This window comes from Oryctolagus cuniculus, chromosome 13 (assembly GCF_051225735.1).
Source record: "Oryctolagus cuniculus isolate XC-2025 breed Fujian yellow rabbit chromosome 13, ASM5122573v1, whole genome shotgun sequence".
NCBI classification, from domain to species: Eukaryota; Metazoa; Chordata; class Mammalia; order Lagomorpha; family Leporidae; genus Oryctolagus; species Oryctolagus cuniculus.
The window spans coordinates 23,058,774-23,077,862 of NC_142879.1; the positions used below are offsets into that span (position 1 = coordinate 23,058,774).

At 56.7% G+C, this 19,089-nt stretch overlaps 1 protein-coding gene across 1 annotated transcript in view; it reads right to left on the reverse strand.

Moving 5' to 3' along the window:
* Positions 1-19,089, reverse strand: part of PLXNA2 (plexin A2) — a 205,654-nt gene that overhangs the window by 168,977 nt on the left and 17,588 nt on the right. Inside the window, exons 2-3 of the mRNA XM_051821302.3 lie at positions 10,469-11,745; positions 5,069-5,251 (exon numbers count right to left, since the gene is read on the reverse strand). Of these exons, the coding sequence (XP_051677262.1) occupies positions 5,069-5,251; positions 10,469-11,665 (1,380 nt within the window). The 5' untranslated portion in view covers positions 11,666-11,745. The remainder of the gene's footprint in view (positions 1-5,068; positions 5,252-10,468; positions 11,746-19,089) is intronic.

Sequence of the window (19,089 nt, forward strand, 5' to 3'; positions counted from 1 at the left end):
CCTTTGGAAATCTCTGGATTTGCAGAACTGACCCAGGAGTCAGCCTGGTGGGGGAGCAGTGGTCACCTGGGACTTTGGACCTGCCCCTGCCTCCCTAATGCAGACAAGCCTACCTCTGCTCCAGGTGAGGCAGGGGGCTGTGCTATTCTGGGAACTTCCAGCAACAGGGTAAAAGCTGTCCCTTTCCTCCACCCCAGCCTCTTCCAAACGCTGCTAACCACAAAACAAAGCCTCTCCCTGCTGCCCACTACAAGTTCCCCAGTTTCCCTGACTCCTTCTGCCTCGACGACCCCAGCCCTCCTCCCTTCCACTGATCGACCCAACACATCATGACTGCCAGGCCCGGGGGAGCAGCTCCATCACCAGGACCCCATCCTGGTCACTGCACGTAGGGGTCTGGCATGGAGGAGACACCCAATGCATGTGAGATCAACTGAATGAGTGAGAGATGTTGAAGCTGGCAGTGGGGATGGAGGGACGTGAGGATGATAAGGAAGGCCCTCCAGGACCTGTGACTCTTAAGACAGATGGACGCCTGAGCAGGTGTTCCCAGGTCAGATGCTGTGGGATCCAGGATGAAGAGACAGGCAAGGACATGAGCAGTGGGCCAGGTTTCCAGCAGCTTCTGCTACTGTTGGAGGACCTCAGGGCCAAGGGGCTGGAGAGCCAGAGAGCTAGAGAGCCGGCAGAACCCTGCCCTCCAGCCTCCTCCAGGAGCCCTGTAGGTACGAGAAACGGGGCCAAAGCAGCAGTTTCAGCAGCTGCATGTAGAAGGAAGAACTCAGAAAACCCTGACCCTGAACCTTCAGATACCCCTTCCCATCCATCATCGCGGAGTCTCGCACCTGCTCAGCCTGGCCCCTTCCCTCCCGTGCCCTGTAACTGGTGCTTGAATCGCCTCCTTGACCTCCCCTGAAACCTATCTCAGCTCCATCAGCTGAGTTTCTGGTCCCTGTTGCCACTCTCCCTCCTGTTGCTTTGGCGTTAGCCACTCCCCACACCCTCTTCTGTGGACTCCACAGCCTGCCTGTCAGTGGGAAGGAAGCCATTACAGCCCATAGTGCCCAGAACACGCCACGCTGCCCTCCTCTGCATCCCTGCCCACTGTGGCCAGGCCTCCCCTATGTGTGCCACATGCCTCCCACCTGGCCCTGAGCAGTTTTGTCCCCTGCCTGCATCAAAGCCCACACTCAGGGTGCCCTGGTCTCCCCCTCTTTTCTCTTCTTCTCTGTCATGGTCTCTCCTCCCCAATGCCTCGCTCCACTGAAGGAGTCCAAGGAACACCAGTGAGGTCCTGGGGTTCAGGGAAGGCTCCCCCCGCCAGCATCTCTGGTCCAGCGTTGCCACTGTCCCGGAGCCCCCTCCTACACAGGGCAGACTGGCTGTTAACAGGGAAGCTGCTTTGCTGCGCCTCCCCCACTGACCCCGTTCTGCCCTCTGGGGTCACACGGAACATGTCTAACTCATCTCCTGCAGCATCACGGCTCAACACGCACATTGTGAAACCAGACGATCAAGGTTCAGGACCTGGCTGTGTCATTAACCCGCGGTGGCTCTAGACAAATTCTTTCCCTTTCTTGGCCTCTACTCGCTCACCTGTAAAACGAACATTAGCACAGAACCTATCCTGTAAGAGTAATAGATTAAATGAGTCCCTAGATGTAAAGCTCTTAAAACAGCATCAGACATGTAATAAACACTCAGCAAATTATCTGGCGAGAGCTGTTCCGTGTCCTGTTTCATTCACGCTTTTTTCTTGGACTAACATCCTTTTAAAAACACCCTGTACAGAGCACGGGCTCCACATCCTTCCAACCCCTGTTTATTCTGCCCTTTAGTTTGCTTAACACCCGCTCTTACTCCAGTGTGAAGTGGAGTCACTGCTTCTCACGACCTCAGCGCTGTTCGTCTATTCGCATGGCGACGACCCATTAACTTTGCTGGAGCTGTGTCACCCAGCTGGCACAGGGCTGGTCCGTGGTCAGTGACAGTCCCGAGTCCCCTTGCACTTGATCCTCCTGGGCTTAGACCCTCACCTTCTACCTGTGTGGTCTTCAGGCTCCTGCCCTGTACCTGCACCTGCCCAGTGTGGCACACGGGCCCAGCATGCTCTGCTCTCTCATCCCCAGTCTTTAAGCACATCCTGGCAGCCTCCGTCCTCGAGGTGGATTGCATGAGCGGTGCTGGTTTCAGCCGACTGGCTCCAGGCCTGCGATGAATCTCTGCCTGACTTCTCATCGCCTGCGAGGCACTGACCCTTAGCACATCCCACTTCTGGGGTCTTATCTCAACCTGCCTGCTCCCGCCACCTGCCAGTGGCTGTGTGGAGGGTGGCCTGGCCTGTGGTGTTCTCAGTGTGTCTCACGGGGAGCAGTGGGTAAGCGAGCACGTGACACAGAGGAGCACCTTGCGGCGAAGCCACGGCAAGGGAGTCTGCCTCCTTGAACTTGAAGACACACTGGGACATCCTGTTCCTACAGATAGCGGTCCATGAGGGCTGGACAGTCTGACAGACGCCTGGCTGGGCAGGGGAGAAGTGAGCAGCTCTGACGCACCCTGCTTCCCCCCTCTCCAAACTCTTAGCTATTTTTTTCTGTATTTTCCTTCCTGTGTTGAAAGCGCTACAGGGCCTGGACCATGGTAGGGTTTCCTGGGGACATTCCAGAAATTCCTCCTCGGTTGTTTCTCTGGAGGAGGGTGGGGCCAGGCGCTGGCTGGTGGGTGACTGAATGGGAGCAGGAGCAGGGTGGGAAGATCAGGCACCTCATAGACATGTGGGTGGAAAGGAAGGGTGAGTTGCACTGAGTAGGAAGGGGGGGTGGGATACAGTGAGCTCATAGGAGCAGCCGAGAAAGGCCAAACAAAGAGGGAGGCAGGTCGGGACAAGCAAGGGCAGTCACGCCCCCAGTCTTGCCCTTGAACCCTCTGACTTGCTTCCACAGTGACTTGTACGCCAAGGCCAAGAGCGCTCGGCCAGCTCGGGTGTGTGGCTCGGGAAGACGCCAGGCAGCCCCCGTGTGCTGTGCAAGACGCAGAGCCCCGGGGAACATTGTGGGCATGAGGCTCCCCCAGAGTCTGGCTGGGTCAGCCCTTCTTGACTCAGTCCCCATCCATGCACTCAGCACGCACTCGCTCCTTCACTGGGGTCCGGGGGCTGGGGAGAGAGCAGGCTCCAGCCCCTGGCTGAACTCTGCGGCAAGTCTGGACCCGACATTCCCGCCCAGCCTCCATCCCTGGGCTCCTTCCCTGCTGCCTGCAGGAGCAAGGGTGCTAAACTGGGGGTCAGGGCAAGAGGCAACTTGTCCTGGATCTCTAGGCTCCACGGATCACCGTCCTTCTCTGGGGCTCAGTTTCCCCCCTGGGAATGATGAAGGTTTGGGGCAGGATGATCGCTGAGCAGTTTGGGGGACCTATCTTATGCGCGAGCCCTTGGCGAGGAGATTCATGGGGGAGGAAAGTGAAAAATACCAATCCAACAAGATCTTCCTGCAGGAGAACTTTCAGAGGAAGGGAGACAAACAGAGCCACATGAAGGACCCACAGCAGTCACGGGGGAGGGGGAAGGGCCCCCAGAACGCCGCCGCTGTGCCAGTGAGACTAAAGGGTTCACTAGGGGTGGAAGAACAGCAGGAGGAGCCCCAGGGGGCGGATTCTAAACCGTGATGCGACAAGGAGAGCTCAGGCTGGATGGCAACTCCCACCAGGCCCCTTGGCCCAATGTCCCTGCGCCACGCACAAGTTGCCCAGCTGGCTGGGCAAGGGAGAAGCCAGCCTCAGAGGTCCGAGCTGACCCATGTCCAGGAGAATTTGCCACTGTTGGATCTTAGTAGAATCTCAGAGTGCACCTCCTCCCCTCTTCCATGTTAGGCCAGCAAATTCAAGCAGTGTATTACCTACCCCCTCCCCACACGCTGCAAAGCCAAGCCAGGGCCCACAGCCTGCCCCAGGCAGAGTGGCCAGCATGGGGCAGTGATGTTAGGGCCCTCTCCAGAGAGCAAGGAAACCATCCAACAGCTCCAGTGTCCTGAGGGCCAGAGAAGCCCGGAATGTTCAGCCCCTCCACGTGACCCCAGGCAGGCTCTGCTCCCCTCCTGTGGGAGTAACTCAGCACAGGCACAACATGGAACCTCTGCTGGGGTCCCCTCCCAGCTACCCGCCTTCCACAGCCCCACACCAGCCTCCCCAGGCTCCAACAGGATTAGGAGGAAAGAGCTCCAGGGGTGAGGTCAACATCAAAAGGAGAGGTGTGAGGAGGTCTTGCCGGTGCTGCGAACCACAGGTGCTGGGACCACGGAGAGGTGGCGGCAGGGTAAGCCTGGGGAAGGGGGATTAGCTGGGACCGGAAAGAATGTGGCTGCTCTAATTCCACATAATGAACCAGACTGTGCTCCCTCTGCACCCAGAGCACTAGACAAGCAGGTACAAGCCGCTGGCTGCCCAGAGGCCTCCCGTGCTGCCAGACAGCCTGCTCCCTCCAGCTGGCAGAGGTGCCCAGGGAGGCTCAGGATAAGATGCCTGCTTCCTCCTGGCACTCAGGTCTGGGTGGAGAGGCAGGGAGGGAAGAGTCTGGCTGCAGGAAGAGGGAAGCCAGGCCTCTTATCTGAGCATCACAGACCAGCAGACAGCAGCAATACCGTGCATACTGGCCGCTTAGATTTGGGACGCTTCATTTGTACCAACCAGGATCTTTGTATGCGACAAAGACTTCTAACCAATGCAACCAGCTCTGCGAGTCCTAAGGAGGGATTCTTGATGCAGGCGATTGGTAATGCAGACAATCAAAGCATCAGTGCCACTTGATTTTGGAATTGAGGGATTTTCCCCCCTTAGGCCTTCCTAATTCCTTAAAGTTTGAATGATATCAAAACACGTTTGCCTTCCCCAGGCACTCATTGACTGGAGAAACAGCTAGAAGTGACCTTATAGAATTAACCCCTTCCTACCTCCCCGCTTCACCCTGCTCACCCCCCTGGAAAACCACGAGCTGCCCAGAGTCCAGTCTCCACCCCAGCTGCCTTCCCAGGAGAGGCGCTGAACAGCCCAGACACCCGAGCGCACAAACGCATACCTTTTTCAGTTTGCCGCTCTTGGTCCCCACGAACACCACGCTGTAGCCGTTGTACACGTAGGCCGCCACGGAGGTCATGCGGTCCCGGCTGGTGGTGTACAGCGTGAGGCCTTCCACTGGAGTCGAGCCCCCCAGCGGCTGGTTGATGTCCAGTCCACAGAAGTTATCATCGATGGGGACAGGCTGGAGGGAAGATGAGGGGACTGGGGTGAACGGCAGTGGAAGCAGGCTGGGGTCACTCCACAGCCCTCTGCCCCATACCCCCCAGCCCGAGGACACCAAACCTCAGAGAGCCACAGCTATGGGGACCAGGGTCCAAGCTGGGCTGCATAGAAGGCTCTGCCCTGGCTGGTCCACACATCCCACACCGGCTCCCGGGAAACCAGATACAGGAATGAGCGTATTCTCCCACTGCCCGGGAGTCACCTGCCTCCAACACTCTGCCAGCACAGCCAGGCTCCATTTGCAAAGTGGACTGCTGAGCCTCATTTTCTAGCTGTTTCAATGTCCCTGTGGACCATGCCATTTTGTGGGGCATTTTTCTTTCTTTCTTTTTTTTTAAGATTTATGTATTTATTTGAAAGAGTTATGGGGTAGGAGTTCTTTTTCTTTTTTTAAAAAAGCTTTATGTATTTATTTGAAAAGTCAGAGTTATAGAGAGAGGGGTGAGACACACACACACACACACACACAGAGAGAGAGAGAGAGAGAGAGAGAGAGAGAGAGAGAGAATATCTTGCATTTGCTGGCTTACTCCCCAGATGGTCACAACAGCCAGTCTAGCTAGGCCAGGCCAAAGCCAAAAGCCAGGAGCTTCATCTGGGTCTCCCACACAGGTAGCAGGGGACCAGGAATTTGGGCCACCTTCTGCTGCTTTCCCAGGCCATTAGCAGGGAGCTGCATGGGAAGTGGAACAGCTGGGACACAAACCAGCACCCAGACGGGATGTCAGCATCAGAGGTACTGGCTTTCCCTGATCTACCACAGCACTGGCCCCTGCTGGGACATCCTTCTAATAGACAAAGTTTCCTTCAGAGGATATTTGGTGTAGAGGTGGCAGCCGTCACCTGGTTTCTGCCAGCCTCAAGAGGGCTTCTCGCTGGTTTCTTGAGCAGGCTTATGTTTCTAGAGTCTTCGGGATGCAATGAGTTTAAGTCATTCAACTATTTGCTATCTACCATTGGGGGGGCATGGAGTGCATGTCGTAATACCACAGAACAGTGCTGCATACTCGGCAGAAGCGAGTTAATCTACATAAGCCACGGTCTGGACTCATAGCTGCTACCTTTCTGATGGACACACGGTGGAGCAAATGAAATAATGCGTATAAAGAGCCTTGTTTAGCTGCACAGCTATTTCTACTATGACACGCGCTGTCTTCAGCTGTGTGTGGGTAAATTCCCTTAAAAGAGAATTCCCCCCGCCTCCCCCACCCCGCCCCAGGCTTTTGAAGGGTGCGGTGGTGTGCCTGAAGCAGGAGCCTCTGTGGGGAGAGGCCGGGGAACCTTCGAAGGGGGCGCATGTGGAGCAAGAGAGAAAGATGGTGGGCAGAAAGCAGGAAGACTGAATCCTGCCCTCCGCTCCGTCATTCAGTGGCTGTGTAAAGTAGTAGTACTCTCCTGGGAGGGCAGAGGTGGGGAGAGAGAGAGGGAGAGAGAGAGAGGAGTAAGGGAGGGCCGAAGGGAAGGAGGGAGGGGGGAGACCGGGGAGAAAGGCAGAGAAAGACTGCATGTCTCCTGAGGACAGGCCTGGTCCACACGGTGTCTCCGTGGAGCTGGGCTCCGAGACGCCCACGGTGGACTGCGCCACATGGAGTCTGGTGGCACAGGCTGCAGACTCTGGGCCAGAAAGAGCCAAGCCCTGGGCAGCCGTTCTCTTGGTCTGGAAAGGCGTCCCAGGGGAGGAAGGAAGCGGCTGTTGTGGGAAACTGAGAGCATTAGGGAGAAGCCTGAGGGCCCCGCCCTGCTTCCCTTTCAGCCCCGCTCCCTCCCGCTCCCCCCCCCCCCCCCACTCCCCACCAGAGAAGAGCAGGCTGGCACATCACTCACTGACAGCCCCACTGCCTTGGAATAAATGGTTTATAAGCTACAGCTTGCGTGTGTGTGTGTGTGTGTGTGTGTGTGTTTTAGACCAAGGACTTCCCTTCTATTCTCTTCTCTGTTTCAAAGGGCACGGAGTTTGCTGCTGCTCCTGCTGCCGGCAGGCGTGGTGGTGCTCCCTTGGCGTGCTTCTTCTTGAGGAATGGAAACCATTAGTTGAGGGTGACCCTTGAACCCTGGGTAACATGGAGCCCCATGCAGCAGGAAGCATGAGCCCCTCGGGAAAGCAGGGGCAGGGCCGTGCTGGAGCCAGCTCATGAAAGACAGCTGCGCACATCTCTGTATTCGGGGAGCTGACGCTGGTGCCTGGGACCAGCCAGGCTGAGAGGATTACACCACGGGAATGGGCGAATGCGGTGCCCGAGAGCCAGGGGCGGACTCCGGACCAACACATCATGGAGCCAGTGCGGGGAACTCCTAGCTCCTGGGAAGTGCAGGTCTCTTACTGGTCCTCACGTTTTCTCCTCCTCTTCCTCCTACCTACACCAGAGGCAGCACCACCTGGTGCCTGGGGAGCCAGGGGAGCCAGCATCAGTGCCCTCGCTACCACCAGCCAGCAGACGTCGCACCCGCACGCCCGCTCTGAGCCCAGTCTTCCTCTCTGCCGAGTGAGAGGGCTCGAGTCAGCTCAAGGGCCTTCATAGTCCCCCTCCCACTTTCTGCAGGGGCTTGCAGCCTGCAGAGCATGGCCACACGTGTCACCCCAGCCACCGTGAACATTTGCTCATTGCTCCCAGATTCTCGATTCTCCAGAACTGTAGAGAAATGGTTTGGTTGGAGCCCGAGGCCCTGGAATGGGCCGTTGTTTCTTCCTCTCCTCCGTGTCTTTCGCAGTACACCCTCGCAGGTCCCCATATACCTGATGCCCCATGCATTTGCTCCAACGGTGAGCACGGCTTCCCTCAAAGGCCCAGCCGCTCGACAGGAAGGGCTTGGACTCACACTTGCTCTGGGCTGAGTAGAATTCAGATCCCTGCTGTGTTGTTTATAGTCATATGGGCTTAAGCCATTTACTTTGCCTCTGTGAGCCTTTGCCTGTCCATCTGTTAAATGGGGTCCCGGTGAGGACCAGGTGAGACAATGTTCAAACAGCCAGCACAGCCCTTAGCAGGCACCTGCTATCCGAGAGTGACAGTCCCTTCCCCGTCCCTGGATCCCAGATTCCCAAGTCGGTGCTCGGGTCATGTTAGCATCACCTGCCGGGACCACAGCTTCTCTCATTGATCCTCAGTCCCCTTCAAGGACACAGAACGTCTCCGGGTCGCAGGGCTGGGATCCTTTGGATTCCATGGACCTCTAAGGACCCCTCCTCTTGTGGTCCCTGCTGCCAAAGCTGTACCAGGGAGTGTGGTGCCTCAGCGATGGAGGACAAGGGGCTGCTCCCTCTGCGGTCCGGGTCCCACCTGCTGTCACCTTTCTCCTAGTGCCTTTGCGGTCCCTTGGTCACTAGCCCGGGCTTGTCTCTCTGCACGGCCACGGGAGCAGAGAAGGGTGTCGTCTTCCTCTTTCCTCTGGCTCAGAGGCAGGCAGGAATCAGCAGTTTCCTCCCGACAAGAGCCCTCTGGGCTTTGGGAGCCTGGCTGCACTCTGCAAGGGGTTAACCCTTACATTTCCTCTCCACGAAGGCCACGGTCATAGAATTTCAGTGCACAGAAGGAACCTGGAGATTACCTAGTCCAATGTATTTTATAAAAGACATCGAAGAACATAGCTACTAGCTCTTTATGACTGCATTTAATTAATAATAACCATTGATGCCCATTTGCTGAATGTTTCTTATATGCCCCGAATTGTGCTAAGCATTCTACATAAACCTTCTATTTGATCCTCACAATAGCCATGCAAAGAGGGTAACACAACTTCCGTGTCAGAGATGAAAAAAATCACGGCTCAGAATAGGCACTTTACTTGCCCAAAGTCACACAGGAAGTAAGCAGGGGGCTGGTTTTCAGTCTGGATCTGTTGGACTTCAAGGCCCCTTATCCTAACCATTATGCCCCTGGACCAAGGACAGAAAGAGCCTGTGCGATCTGTCTTCTCACTGCAAGAGCAAGCATCCTCACTGTAGGGTCCTAGAAGGCGGCCGCGTGGCCTCGGGCTCCCGTTTCTCCCCCAGCTGCAGGTCCAGAGCCCACAGCACCTTGCACAGACTCACGCTCCAGAACTCGCCGGGTGTGTGCTGACCTCACCGTGTGGACTCCTCTGATCATCCCGCCACGGCTCCCATTTCTCAGCTGAGAAGATCGACCTGGGACCTGACTTCTGGAGCAGGGAGTAGCACGGACGCAATGAGAAGCCTGCTCTTTGTCCACAAACCCAAACTCTTAGCCGCTCCTTCAGCCGCCAGCAGTTTTTCTCTGTCCCCTGTGAGAGCTGTAACAGTAGTGACCCTGGTTTTCATGTTCGCATCTCCAGTGTCTGGTGCAGCGCCAGGCACTCAGATGAGCTTCAGTATGCACCTGCTAAGTGGATACAGGGGTGCGTGTGCAGATGAGGGAGGGGGAAGAGGTGGAGTGTGGCGAGCACCCCCCGGCAGCATCCCGCCCCTCTGACAGGTGCCGGCCATGGATTTTCTTATCTCTGCTGTCCTCGGGTCTGAGTCCTGAGCCCCCTTCCCCTCCTCTTTTCCGCTCACCCAGACTCCTGATCCTTCTCTGGTGTTTAATCTATCAGTCAAGCTTGACTTTCTGCCCTCTCGCCTGACTTAGCTCTCTGATACCTGCTCGACCCTTCCTTTGTCATCGGCGGGGCCTACACGTGCTTGCTCTGGTACCTGGCAGCTGTGACCGACCTCCCCTCCCCCTGCTCTTTCTCTCCCTTGCTGCTCTCCAACACCCCAGGGGTGCCCTGAGTCCTCTGCACCTGCCTCCCTCCCTCCCTCTCTCTGTCTCTCTCTCTCTCTGGGATGCTTTCCCCAGCCAGATCCTCATATGGCTCACTTTCTTCCCTTCCCGAGTCTACTCAAATCCCACTTTCTTGGTGAGTCAGCTCTCTCAGCTACTGCCTTGCCTGTGCCCTGCTTTCACGGTCCGTCTAGCAGGTACCGCCTTCTGACCCATTGTATTTTGTTCCTCTGTTTGACCTCACTAGCATCTAAGCTCCTGGAGAGTGAGAAAGGGACCTGCGCTCTATGCTTTGCCGCTAAAGCCTGCAGGTGCCTACGGTAGCGCCTACCGTGCCTCCGTCAGCCTGTCCCACCTCGGGCCCTGGGTCTGGGAGCAGGCGCGCAGAGGGCACGCACAGGGAAGCGCGCTCTGCACCACGCACGCAGCAGGGGCAGAGCCAGGGGCGCGCCGCTTACCGCCTTGGTGCACTGCACGTCTTTCCCCAGCAGCCAGTTGAGCTCCAGGTTGCCCTCACCCTGGTAGCAGGACTGCAGGCGCTCCTTGATCTGCAGGTTCACGGCCCGGATGGGGAAGGCACAGAGGGCGGAGTCGTCGGGTGGGTGGTGGTACTGCTTCTGGCCCTTGGAGAAGATGGCGAAGAGCACGTCGTCCTGGCTGCTGATGTTGAAGGCCCGGGCCAGCGTGTCCCCGGGCTTGGCGAGGTAAGCAGCCTGCAGCAGGCGGTACTCCACCCCGGCCCGCGTGCAGCCGAAGGGCAGCGACACGTACGAGTGGAACTTGGGGTCCTCCTTGCACAGCCGCACGATGCGCGAGGTGTAGAACAGGTCCCCGGCGGAGTTGATGGCCACGCCCTCGGGCGTCTCGGGCTGCACAGTGAGGAAGTAGACGAAGCCCCCGCTGGCGAAGCCGTAGATGTAGAAGATGTCGAAGTGGGACACCAGGGCCAGGGTGTCCGAGGGGATCTTGATGAGGGAGGAGACAAAATCGCTGTGGAGTTCGTAGTCGAGCATGGCCGAGGACTCGGGATCGCGGGGCAGCTTGCGGCTGGACAGCGTGGGGAAGTAGTCCTGCTTGCCGTCCACCGCCGTGCCGATGAACAGCTTGCCATCCTCGCCCTCGGAGCGCACGATCACGCCGTACATGGTGCCCGTCTTGTTCACACTCGACAGGTAGTGCTCCTTCTTGTGCGACGGCTCCACCAGGATGAAGAGGTCGTCCAGGCGCAGCAGCTTGCACACGCCCTGGTAGAGGCTGCCGCAGGCCAGCAGGCGGTTCTCCGAGTCGTCGATGATGAGCAGCTTGTTGACGTTGTTGGTGAGCGTGAGCACCTCGCTGCACGGCTGCACGATCAGCGGCGGGTAGCAGGACTTGTTGTCCTCCTCCGGCCCCGTCTTGTGAGCCACCTGGATGGTCAAGTTGCCTGTCAGCTTGTAGACGCGGTTGATGGCTCCCACGTACACTGCCCCCGTGCCCCGGTGCACAGTCAAGTGGTTGAAGGTCCAGTCCCGGTTCTCGGAGTGGAAGGTGCTGAACTGGGGCATGCCGGTGGCCGGGGGTGCCAGCAGCATCCACACCAAGGAGAGCAGGACCACTGGCCAGCTGTCCACCGACGGGACCGACGGGGCCCGCGGCCAGGGCCGCCTCTGCTCCATCCTGAGACGGCCGAGGGCCAGGCGACAGCTGCTCTGTGTTCTTGTCTACTCCTGCTTCCCGGCTTGGCTCTCACATGGTTCTGCAAAACACAAGGCAGCGTGGTCAGACTCAAAGCAGGCTCTGGGAGGACTGACCCCAGGCCCGGGCCCGGCTAGCTCTGGGACTCTCTGCTTTCTATCTTTCGGCCTTTCTATTTTTAGCAGACTTTCCCCCTCTTAGGGATGTTCAGGGAATCCTGTTATCTATTTCGGTCTCCAGCTTTTACGCTATAAAATGCTTTTTTTTTTTTTTAACTTTACAAAGCGTCTCTATTTCTGTCCTCTAAAGACGTGGTTTTTATCTCTCGGAGAGGTCAGAAGGCTGCTGAGGTTCACCCGGGCCATCACTCCGGCGTCAGGACGCCCGCCACCCCATCGCCCGTCTCATCTTGTACCCGTGTGTGAGGAAGGCCCTCCCCGCCTCCGGCGAGCAAAGCCGCGACTCCTTCCAGACTCCCAGCGCCTCACACTGCTGGCGCTCCCTTCCTTTCTCCTGCTGTCACCCGGAATGACAGTGCCCCCCACAGCCCCTTGGCCAGAGAGAAGCCTCTCTGCCCATTAGCTTGGGAATGTTCTAGAAAAGTGAAATGCACTATGGTCAGTAAGATTCCCACAGGTGCCATCAGCGGGGCTGGGAAGCCCGGGGAGTGGGAGAAGGTGGGGGGCGGGCAGCCAGCCCCCAGCCCTTGGACAGGTGCACACCCCACCACCACCCCCTCTTCTGTCTTGGGAAGCCCCCACTTTGCTGAGGGAGGGTGCACTTTCAGCCCACGGGGGTGGGAGTGCTGGGGGTGGGGAGCCGCCAGGGGGAGCACGGGTGGGCAAGTTGAGGGTCAGTCTCCTGCAGCTGCTGCTGGGCCCCCCGCTGGTTAAGCATCTGTGAAATCAACCCTGGGCCTTTGCCGGCCATTCCCGAAGTCCCCGGCTGGCCCTGACTGCTTTACTCTCCGGCCCTTCCTGACCCCGGGCTCTAGAGCTTTGCTGCTGCCGGGGGCTTGGTGCTCCCCATCTGTATCCCAGGGAACCACGTGGTGCTCCTGGGCAAGGCAGCCTGTCCTGACACCACAGCAGCGCTCTTCTGAACAGGGACTGGTGTGCTGGCAGCGCCAGGAAGAGGAGGCCGCAAGCCGTCCTGCACAGAAGCCTTTGCGGCAGCCGGGCGGGTCGTCCGCACCCTTCTCAGACAAGGCCAAGACAGAACTCCGGGCCCCGGGGGGCGGCGGCAATGGAAGCACAGGCGGGGAGGGCAGAGAAGTTGCCCCATGGCATCTGGGAGAAGCCTGCCTGTCCCCTTCCACTCCCCGCTCCGGCTGGGCAGGCTGTACGTAGCAGGGACGCTACCTCGAGGATCCCCCTCGTTTTCAAGGGTTTTAGAACCTCCCCATTGCTTCTGCTGCTCTCCGCGGCCTGGGCCACACAGCCGCCATGGTGCCAGGGCGGGTCCCCGGCCTCCCTCCTCCGACCGGACTCCGCCAGGGTGTCCGGGGTGACTCATGGGGCCCTGGCTTCCTTGGAAAGAGGAAAGCAACAGCCGGCACGGGGCGCAGCTGACCCCGGCGGCTCTGACACAGCCCTTCCGGCCCCACGCGCACACCGGCGAAGCTTCCCATCAGGCCCAGCTTTCGGTTTGCAAACCAGAGGTTATTTTTAGCTATGTCCTGAGGCCGGTAGCAGGACGTGAGTCCCTCAAGAGGAGCTGTGGAAAGGAAATAACAGAATCCTCAACTTCTCCAGCTGCCCGGGGGGGGTGGGGGCTGCGGGAAGCCACAGTGCTGCCTTGGCCACAGGGCCTGAGTGTGCGTCACAGGAGGAGGTGGGAGGAGGCAGGTGACTGTCACCACGCCCTGCTCAGGGCTTCGGATTTTAGAAAGCGCTCTCTGTGACACTCCTGCCTTCTCCACAGCATACATGCATATACATGTTTACCATGTGGGTAGGGACAGAGACCACATGCACGCACGGGACACCATGAGAGGCCAAGTTCAACACCTTAGCTCCCTGCCCAGCATCTTCCCGAGACAGTATGGACCAGGGGAGGTCTGTGGTAGGCAGATGTTCGGGGTTCTGGGATGCTCAAAGTGTCTCTCTTTTTTGGATAGAATGGGAGAATGCACAGGCACCATCTCTCAGGCTGTGCTGGGAGCCAATGAGACTGGGCAGGGCACCCGTGGCACGGCCGCCGGCACAGTGGGTGTTCACGGAAGTTCACTGTGATTATTATCACTTGGGGATTCCTGCCAGAGCTTCTGATTCATGTTTTTGCCTCTACGAGGGTACTTCCAAATGCTCATGAGAAAACAGCATCAGCGAGTAGGGCACTTGGCCTAACAGTTGAGGGGCTTCTTGGGATACCCACAATTACCCGCAATCCCAAGCCGGGGTTTCTGTACCGGCTCAACTTCCAGTCCCAGCTTCCTGCGGATGTGCGCCCTGGGAGGCAGCAAGTGATGGCTCAAGCTGTTTGATCCCTGCCGCCCTCCTGGGAGGCCCGGATTGAATTTGCGGCTCAAGTTTTGGCCTGGCTCAGCCCCAGCAGCTGTGGGCACTTAGGGAGTCAACCAGTGGATGGGAGCTCCCTCTGTCTCCATCTCCCTGCCTCTCAAATAAAAAAGGAATATGAAAGTTTATTTGGCTGCAAAAAAATGTGAAATCTGTGAAATTTTTAAATCAGAATATGCATTTGCTGTGATCTTTTGGAAGAGTAACCCCTAGCATTTTCTCTTTCTGTGGAATAAACCTTACAGGTGGATCTTTGATCCCTAGATGTCCCTGACTCAGAGACAAAGCTCAGTGCAGGAAGGCTTGGCAGGAGAAAGGGAATGGGTCCAAGGTGAGCGTCTCTATCACACTAGTGCACACGTCCTAGCGTGGCCTTTCCCAGACTGCAGGGAGGCTACTGCAAGGGTTGGATGAGAACGGGAGAACTGGCCTAACGGCTAGAAGGCATGAAGAGCGAGGGATGTATGAGCCCTGGGTTCAGACTCTGCCTGCGTCTCTCAAGAATTGTCACATGACTTGGGTCTAACATCTCCCCAAACCTGTGTCTTGATCGTCAAATAAAAGCTGTTTGAATTAGTCAATCTGTAAGCTTGCTTCTCCCCCATGGACAATCCTCCAAGGCCTGGTTCCTTCTGTTCCTGGAGTCTGTGGTTCTACAGCAACTGAGGGCCTTCTTCCCTCCCAGGGAGCCCACGGAGGCTAGGAGTCCTCCACGGAGCCCTGCAATCCTCCTGATCCCCTCCCCGCACTGTGTAGTACCCCAGGGTAGACTGCTCCTGGTGATCAGCTGGGTGAACTCACCCTACCGGTCCAGGGACCACTTGCCTGGGAGCCAACAGGAGGCATGCCCTGGCCTTCTGCAGTGAGGGGAGGGTTGCCCTCTGCCCTGGGGCATGGCCTTCACAGGACAGCAGACCTCAAGGGCAAGTTGAGGGGCCCCATCTTTCCATGCCAACACCACGGTTACCAAGGAGCTCTTCCAGAGCAGAGCTGTGGGCAAGGATCAGGCCTCCTCCTGTCTGAGCTCAGAGGAAGGGAGAAGGAGGCCCACTTTTGTGCTTCTGAGAGGCAGGGCAGTGTCATAGTTAAACATGAGCTCTGAACTTGGGGACTTGCACGCAGATGGGGCTGTAGCTGTGAATATTTGGTGGGGATATTGACCATTCACTGATGCCCTTTTACCATGCATAGACAATGAGTTTCATACAAACATCAACTTCAAAAGATGATGATGATGACATCAGTTAATACGAATAAAGGACTTAGAATAGCGCCTGGCTCATCTGAAGAGTTTGAGATATAATAGCCTTTATGGGGGTACTTCCAAAATTTTGGGGAGTGGCACGTGTCTGGCCTAGCCGTCAAGATGCCTGTGCCCCACACTTCCAACTCTGGATCCTGATTCCAGTTGCCTGCCAATGCACACCCTGGAAGGAAGCAGGTGATGGCTCAAGTAAGTAGGTCCCTGCTACCTTACATGGGAGACATGACTGAGTCCTTGGATTCCGGCTCTGATCCAATTACAGCCCAGACTCCACTGTTGTGGGCATTTGGGGAGTGAATCAGAGGATGGAAACACACTAGCTCGCTCGCTCGCTCTCTCCCTCTCTCTGTCTCTGTCTCTTCCTCCCAAATTAAAAAAAAAAAAAGTAGAAAATAAAATTAAAAGAAGTTTATTTTGGGGCAAGATTTTTTGAAATCCATGCATTTTTTTTTATATAGTACACATTTTCTCTGAACTTTTGGAAGACCTCTGTGTTGGGAGGAATTTATTGTGACAGTTCTGGCTTCTCGCCTCCAGCCACCCTATGATCTAAGAGTGACTTTTCTGGGGCCAGCAACATGGTGCGGCAGATTAAGCTGTTGCCTTCAATGCTTGCATCCCACATGGTTGCTGGTCTGAGTCCCGGTGCTCCACTTCAGATCCAGCCTCCTGCTAACGCACCTGGGAAAGCAATAGTACTGGGGCTCCTGCTCCCACACAGGGGACCCAGATGGAGCTCCAGGCTCCTGGCTTTAGTTTAGTCATGGAGGCCATTTGGGGAGGGAACCAGCAAACGGAAGAGCACTGTCTCTCCCTCTGTCACTCTGTTTTTCAAATAAATAAATCAACCTTGTGTTTTCTAAAAAAGTGAACTTTCCATCCCAGTTTGGTAGGAGTCAGGGCAGTGAATGTATGTCTATGACTTCATTACTTAGTGTTTCTCTCAGCCCCAATTTCCTCCTAGAGTTTTGTTTTTACGATGCCTCTTCTGAGGTAGGCAATGAACATATTAATTTCCAATCCAGGTTTTTGCCTCCCACAGAGACAGAAATACTAAGTGGAGGGTAATATTGTGTGAGATAGGAACAGAACTTACTTAAAACTGTTTTTTATTTACTTATTTGACAGGTAGAGTTAGACAGTGAGAGAGAAAGACAAAGAGAAAGGTCTTCCTTCCATTGGTTCACCCCCAAAATGGCCGCCACAGCTGGAGCTACGTCGATCCGAAGCCAGGAGCCAGGTACTTCCTACTGGTCTCCCATGAGGATGCAGGTGCCCAAGCACCTGGGCCATCCTCCACTGCCCTCCTGGGCCACAGCAGAGAGCTGGAGTGGAAGAGGAGCAACCAGGACTAGAACCCAGTGCCCATATGGGATGCTGGTGCCGCAGGCAGAGGATTAGCCAAGTGAGCCATGGCTCTGGCCCCGAAACAAAACTTATTTAGCAGCGAGGAAATAAACACATATTCTACCCTCGAGTACAGGATGCCCCACACAGAAATCATGAGTGGGCCAAAGTGTTGCCTGTCCATGAGAAAAAGATAAAAAATCCAAAATCGGTACCTCTAGGTAAGAGCAGGAGAGGTCTGTCTGGGCCCTGGCAGAAGGAATGAAGGGGAGAGCGATGCCCCTATGCAGGGTGCATGGTGAAAGAGAGCTCTCTCCTGCCTTCCCTCTCTCTCACCAAGAAGGGGGTGGGCCCCCAATCGGATATACCAATGGCATGGGGTGTGAGAGCACGCGCCCTGGTCCCGCGTGTGACAGGTGCATCCTGGGAAGGTGGGCGTATCAAGCCCACAGTTAAAGAGACAGAATCATCATCTCCCTGGGAGCCAACAGGAGGCATGCCCTGGCCTCCAGGGATACAGGAGTCCCAGCTCGCCCCAACTTTAACTAGCGACGTCATATCCCTTCTTTCTGAGACAGCTCCTCACTCTGCCTAGTTCATGAAGTCACTTGTCACGTGCCTTCTCCAAAGCCAAAACTTTGCCAATCTCTATTCTCCCACCCGTTTCCTTCTCCTCCACCCCCGTCCCCAAACCAGGGCTTGCTGCTCTGGGCCTCTCAGGAGGGCCTCCCAGGACATGTCACCCGGGGCAGTCTGGATGCCAAAGAGAGGCCACGCTTGCCTCTTTGGGAAGCCAGTGCCACTACATATTTTATTTGGAAGGCCCAATGACACCACCTCCCGGATCGGGAGTCAGGAGGCAGGTGTTGGTGACAGCCAGGGGAGGCATCTGATAGCTTCCCAATCAGCTGCCGCAGACGTCAGTGACAAAGCAGGGAGCAAGCGACAGTCAGGCATTTGCAGTTGAGCTCAGCGGAGGACTCTCTCCCCCTGCCGTCCCCTTCTTTTCGGAGGAGGTGGGTGCACATGCTTCAGTGCTGTGACACGGGTTCCATTTTTGCAAAAGCCACCGAGGGAACAGGAGTCAGACTCAGGATCCAGTTGGGCCAAAGCCCACATTAGCAGATCTCACATGCTTGGACCCATCTGTGGCTCTGCCATCACCACTCCATTTCTGTCACCACTATCACCACCATCGACGTCACCTCCAACACCATCCTGGTGCTGTTCCTCTTCATAACCATTACAGTGAATGCTGTTTAATGTTATTACTGCACCTACGAGGTGGCCGCTGCAGCCTTGGCCCCAGGAGCCAGGAGAAAGGCACAAAACTAAAGTCTGTGATGTCAGAGAAGGAGTGAGGTTTGGGGATTCTTCCAACCTGCCTCTCCTCTGTGGTGGAGGGGAGCCTGACCCCACCCCAGCTCTCCTGTCCAACTGGTAGACCTGTAAGGCAGGTGTTCAGGGTGGACGCTGAAGGACATGACAGAATGACTACAATCATGACCTTTTTTTTAAGATGTGGAAACCAAAGGCCACAGAAAAAAAAGCAAGTGGCTCAAGGTGAGCCCAAATGAATCAGGGCCAGGCTGCAGTGAGAAAGCCCAGGTCTTCCTCCCTCAGAGGGGGGGGGGGGGAGGCTGGGAGTGGGTGACGCTCTCCCTTGAAGCTGTCCTGTCTAGAGGGAATAACGTGTCTTTGGTGGTGGCCCCGTGCTGCACAGAAGTGAGCATGGCATGGCCTGGACAGAGAGGAGCTGCTCAGGGCAGATCCAAAGAGGCCCAAGGTCAAGGGGCAGAGAACAGAAGAGAAAGGCCCCTGTCATGGCAGGGACAATGACCTCTTTCGACCTCCAGGCCCAGGCAAGGTCACCTGACTCGGAGGTCCCAAGCCCAGACAGGTAAGGCTTAGACTAAGCACAGAAAGCTCCTTCTCCCCAAAGGGTCACGGCTGCAATGGAAGAGATGGAAGCCAGACATGCAGGGGTCAGCCTCTCCCGAGGGCCACCCTGGAGCAGCCAGCCACAGAGGCGTGGGCTTTTCTGACCCTGATTTTCCCCAGTGGCCGTCTAGGGGGGAAGCTTACTCAGAGGCTGCAGACTGGTCCTGACGACCTCCGAAGGCTCCATTTGGCCTAAGATCTCTCTGAATCACAAGTCACAAGGATTAAACCTTGCGGACGTGAGATTCCGCGGCCCGCCTGCTTGTCCCCTGTGCACCGCACATGCAAACAGCCCGAGCGCACCCCGACCTCCATCGTAGTCCAGGCACGTTGG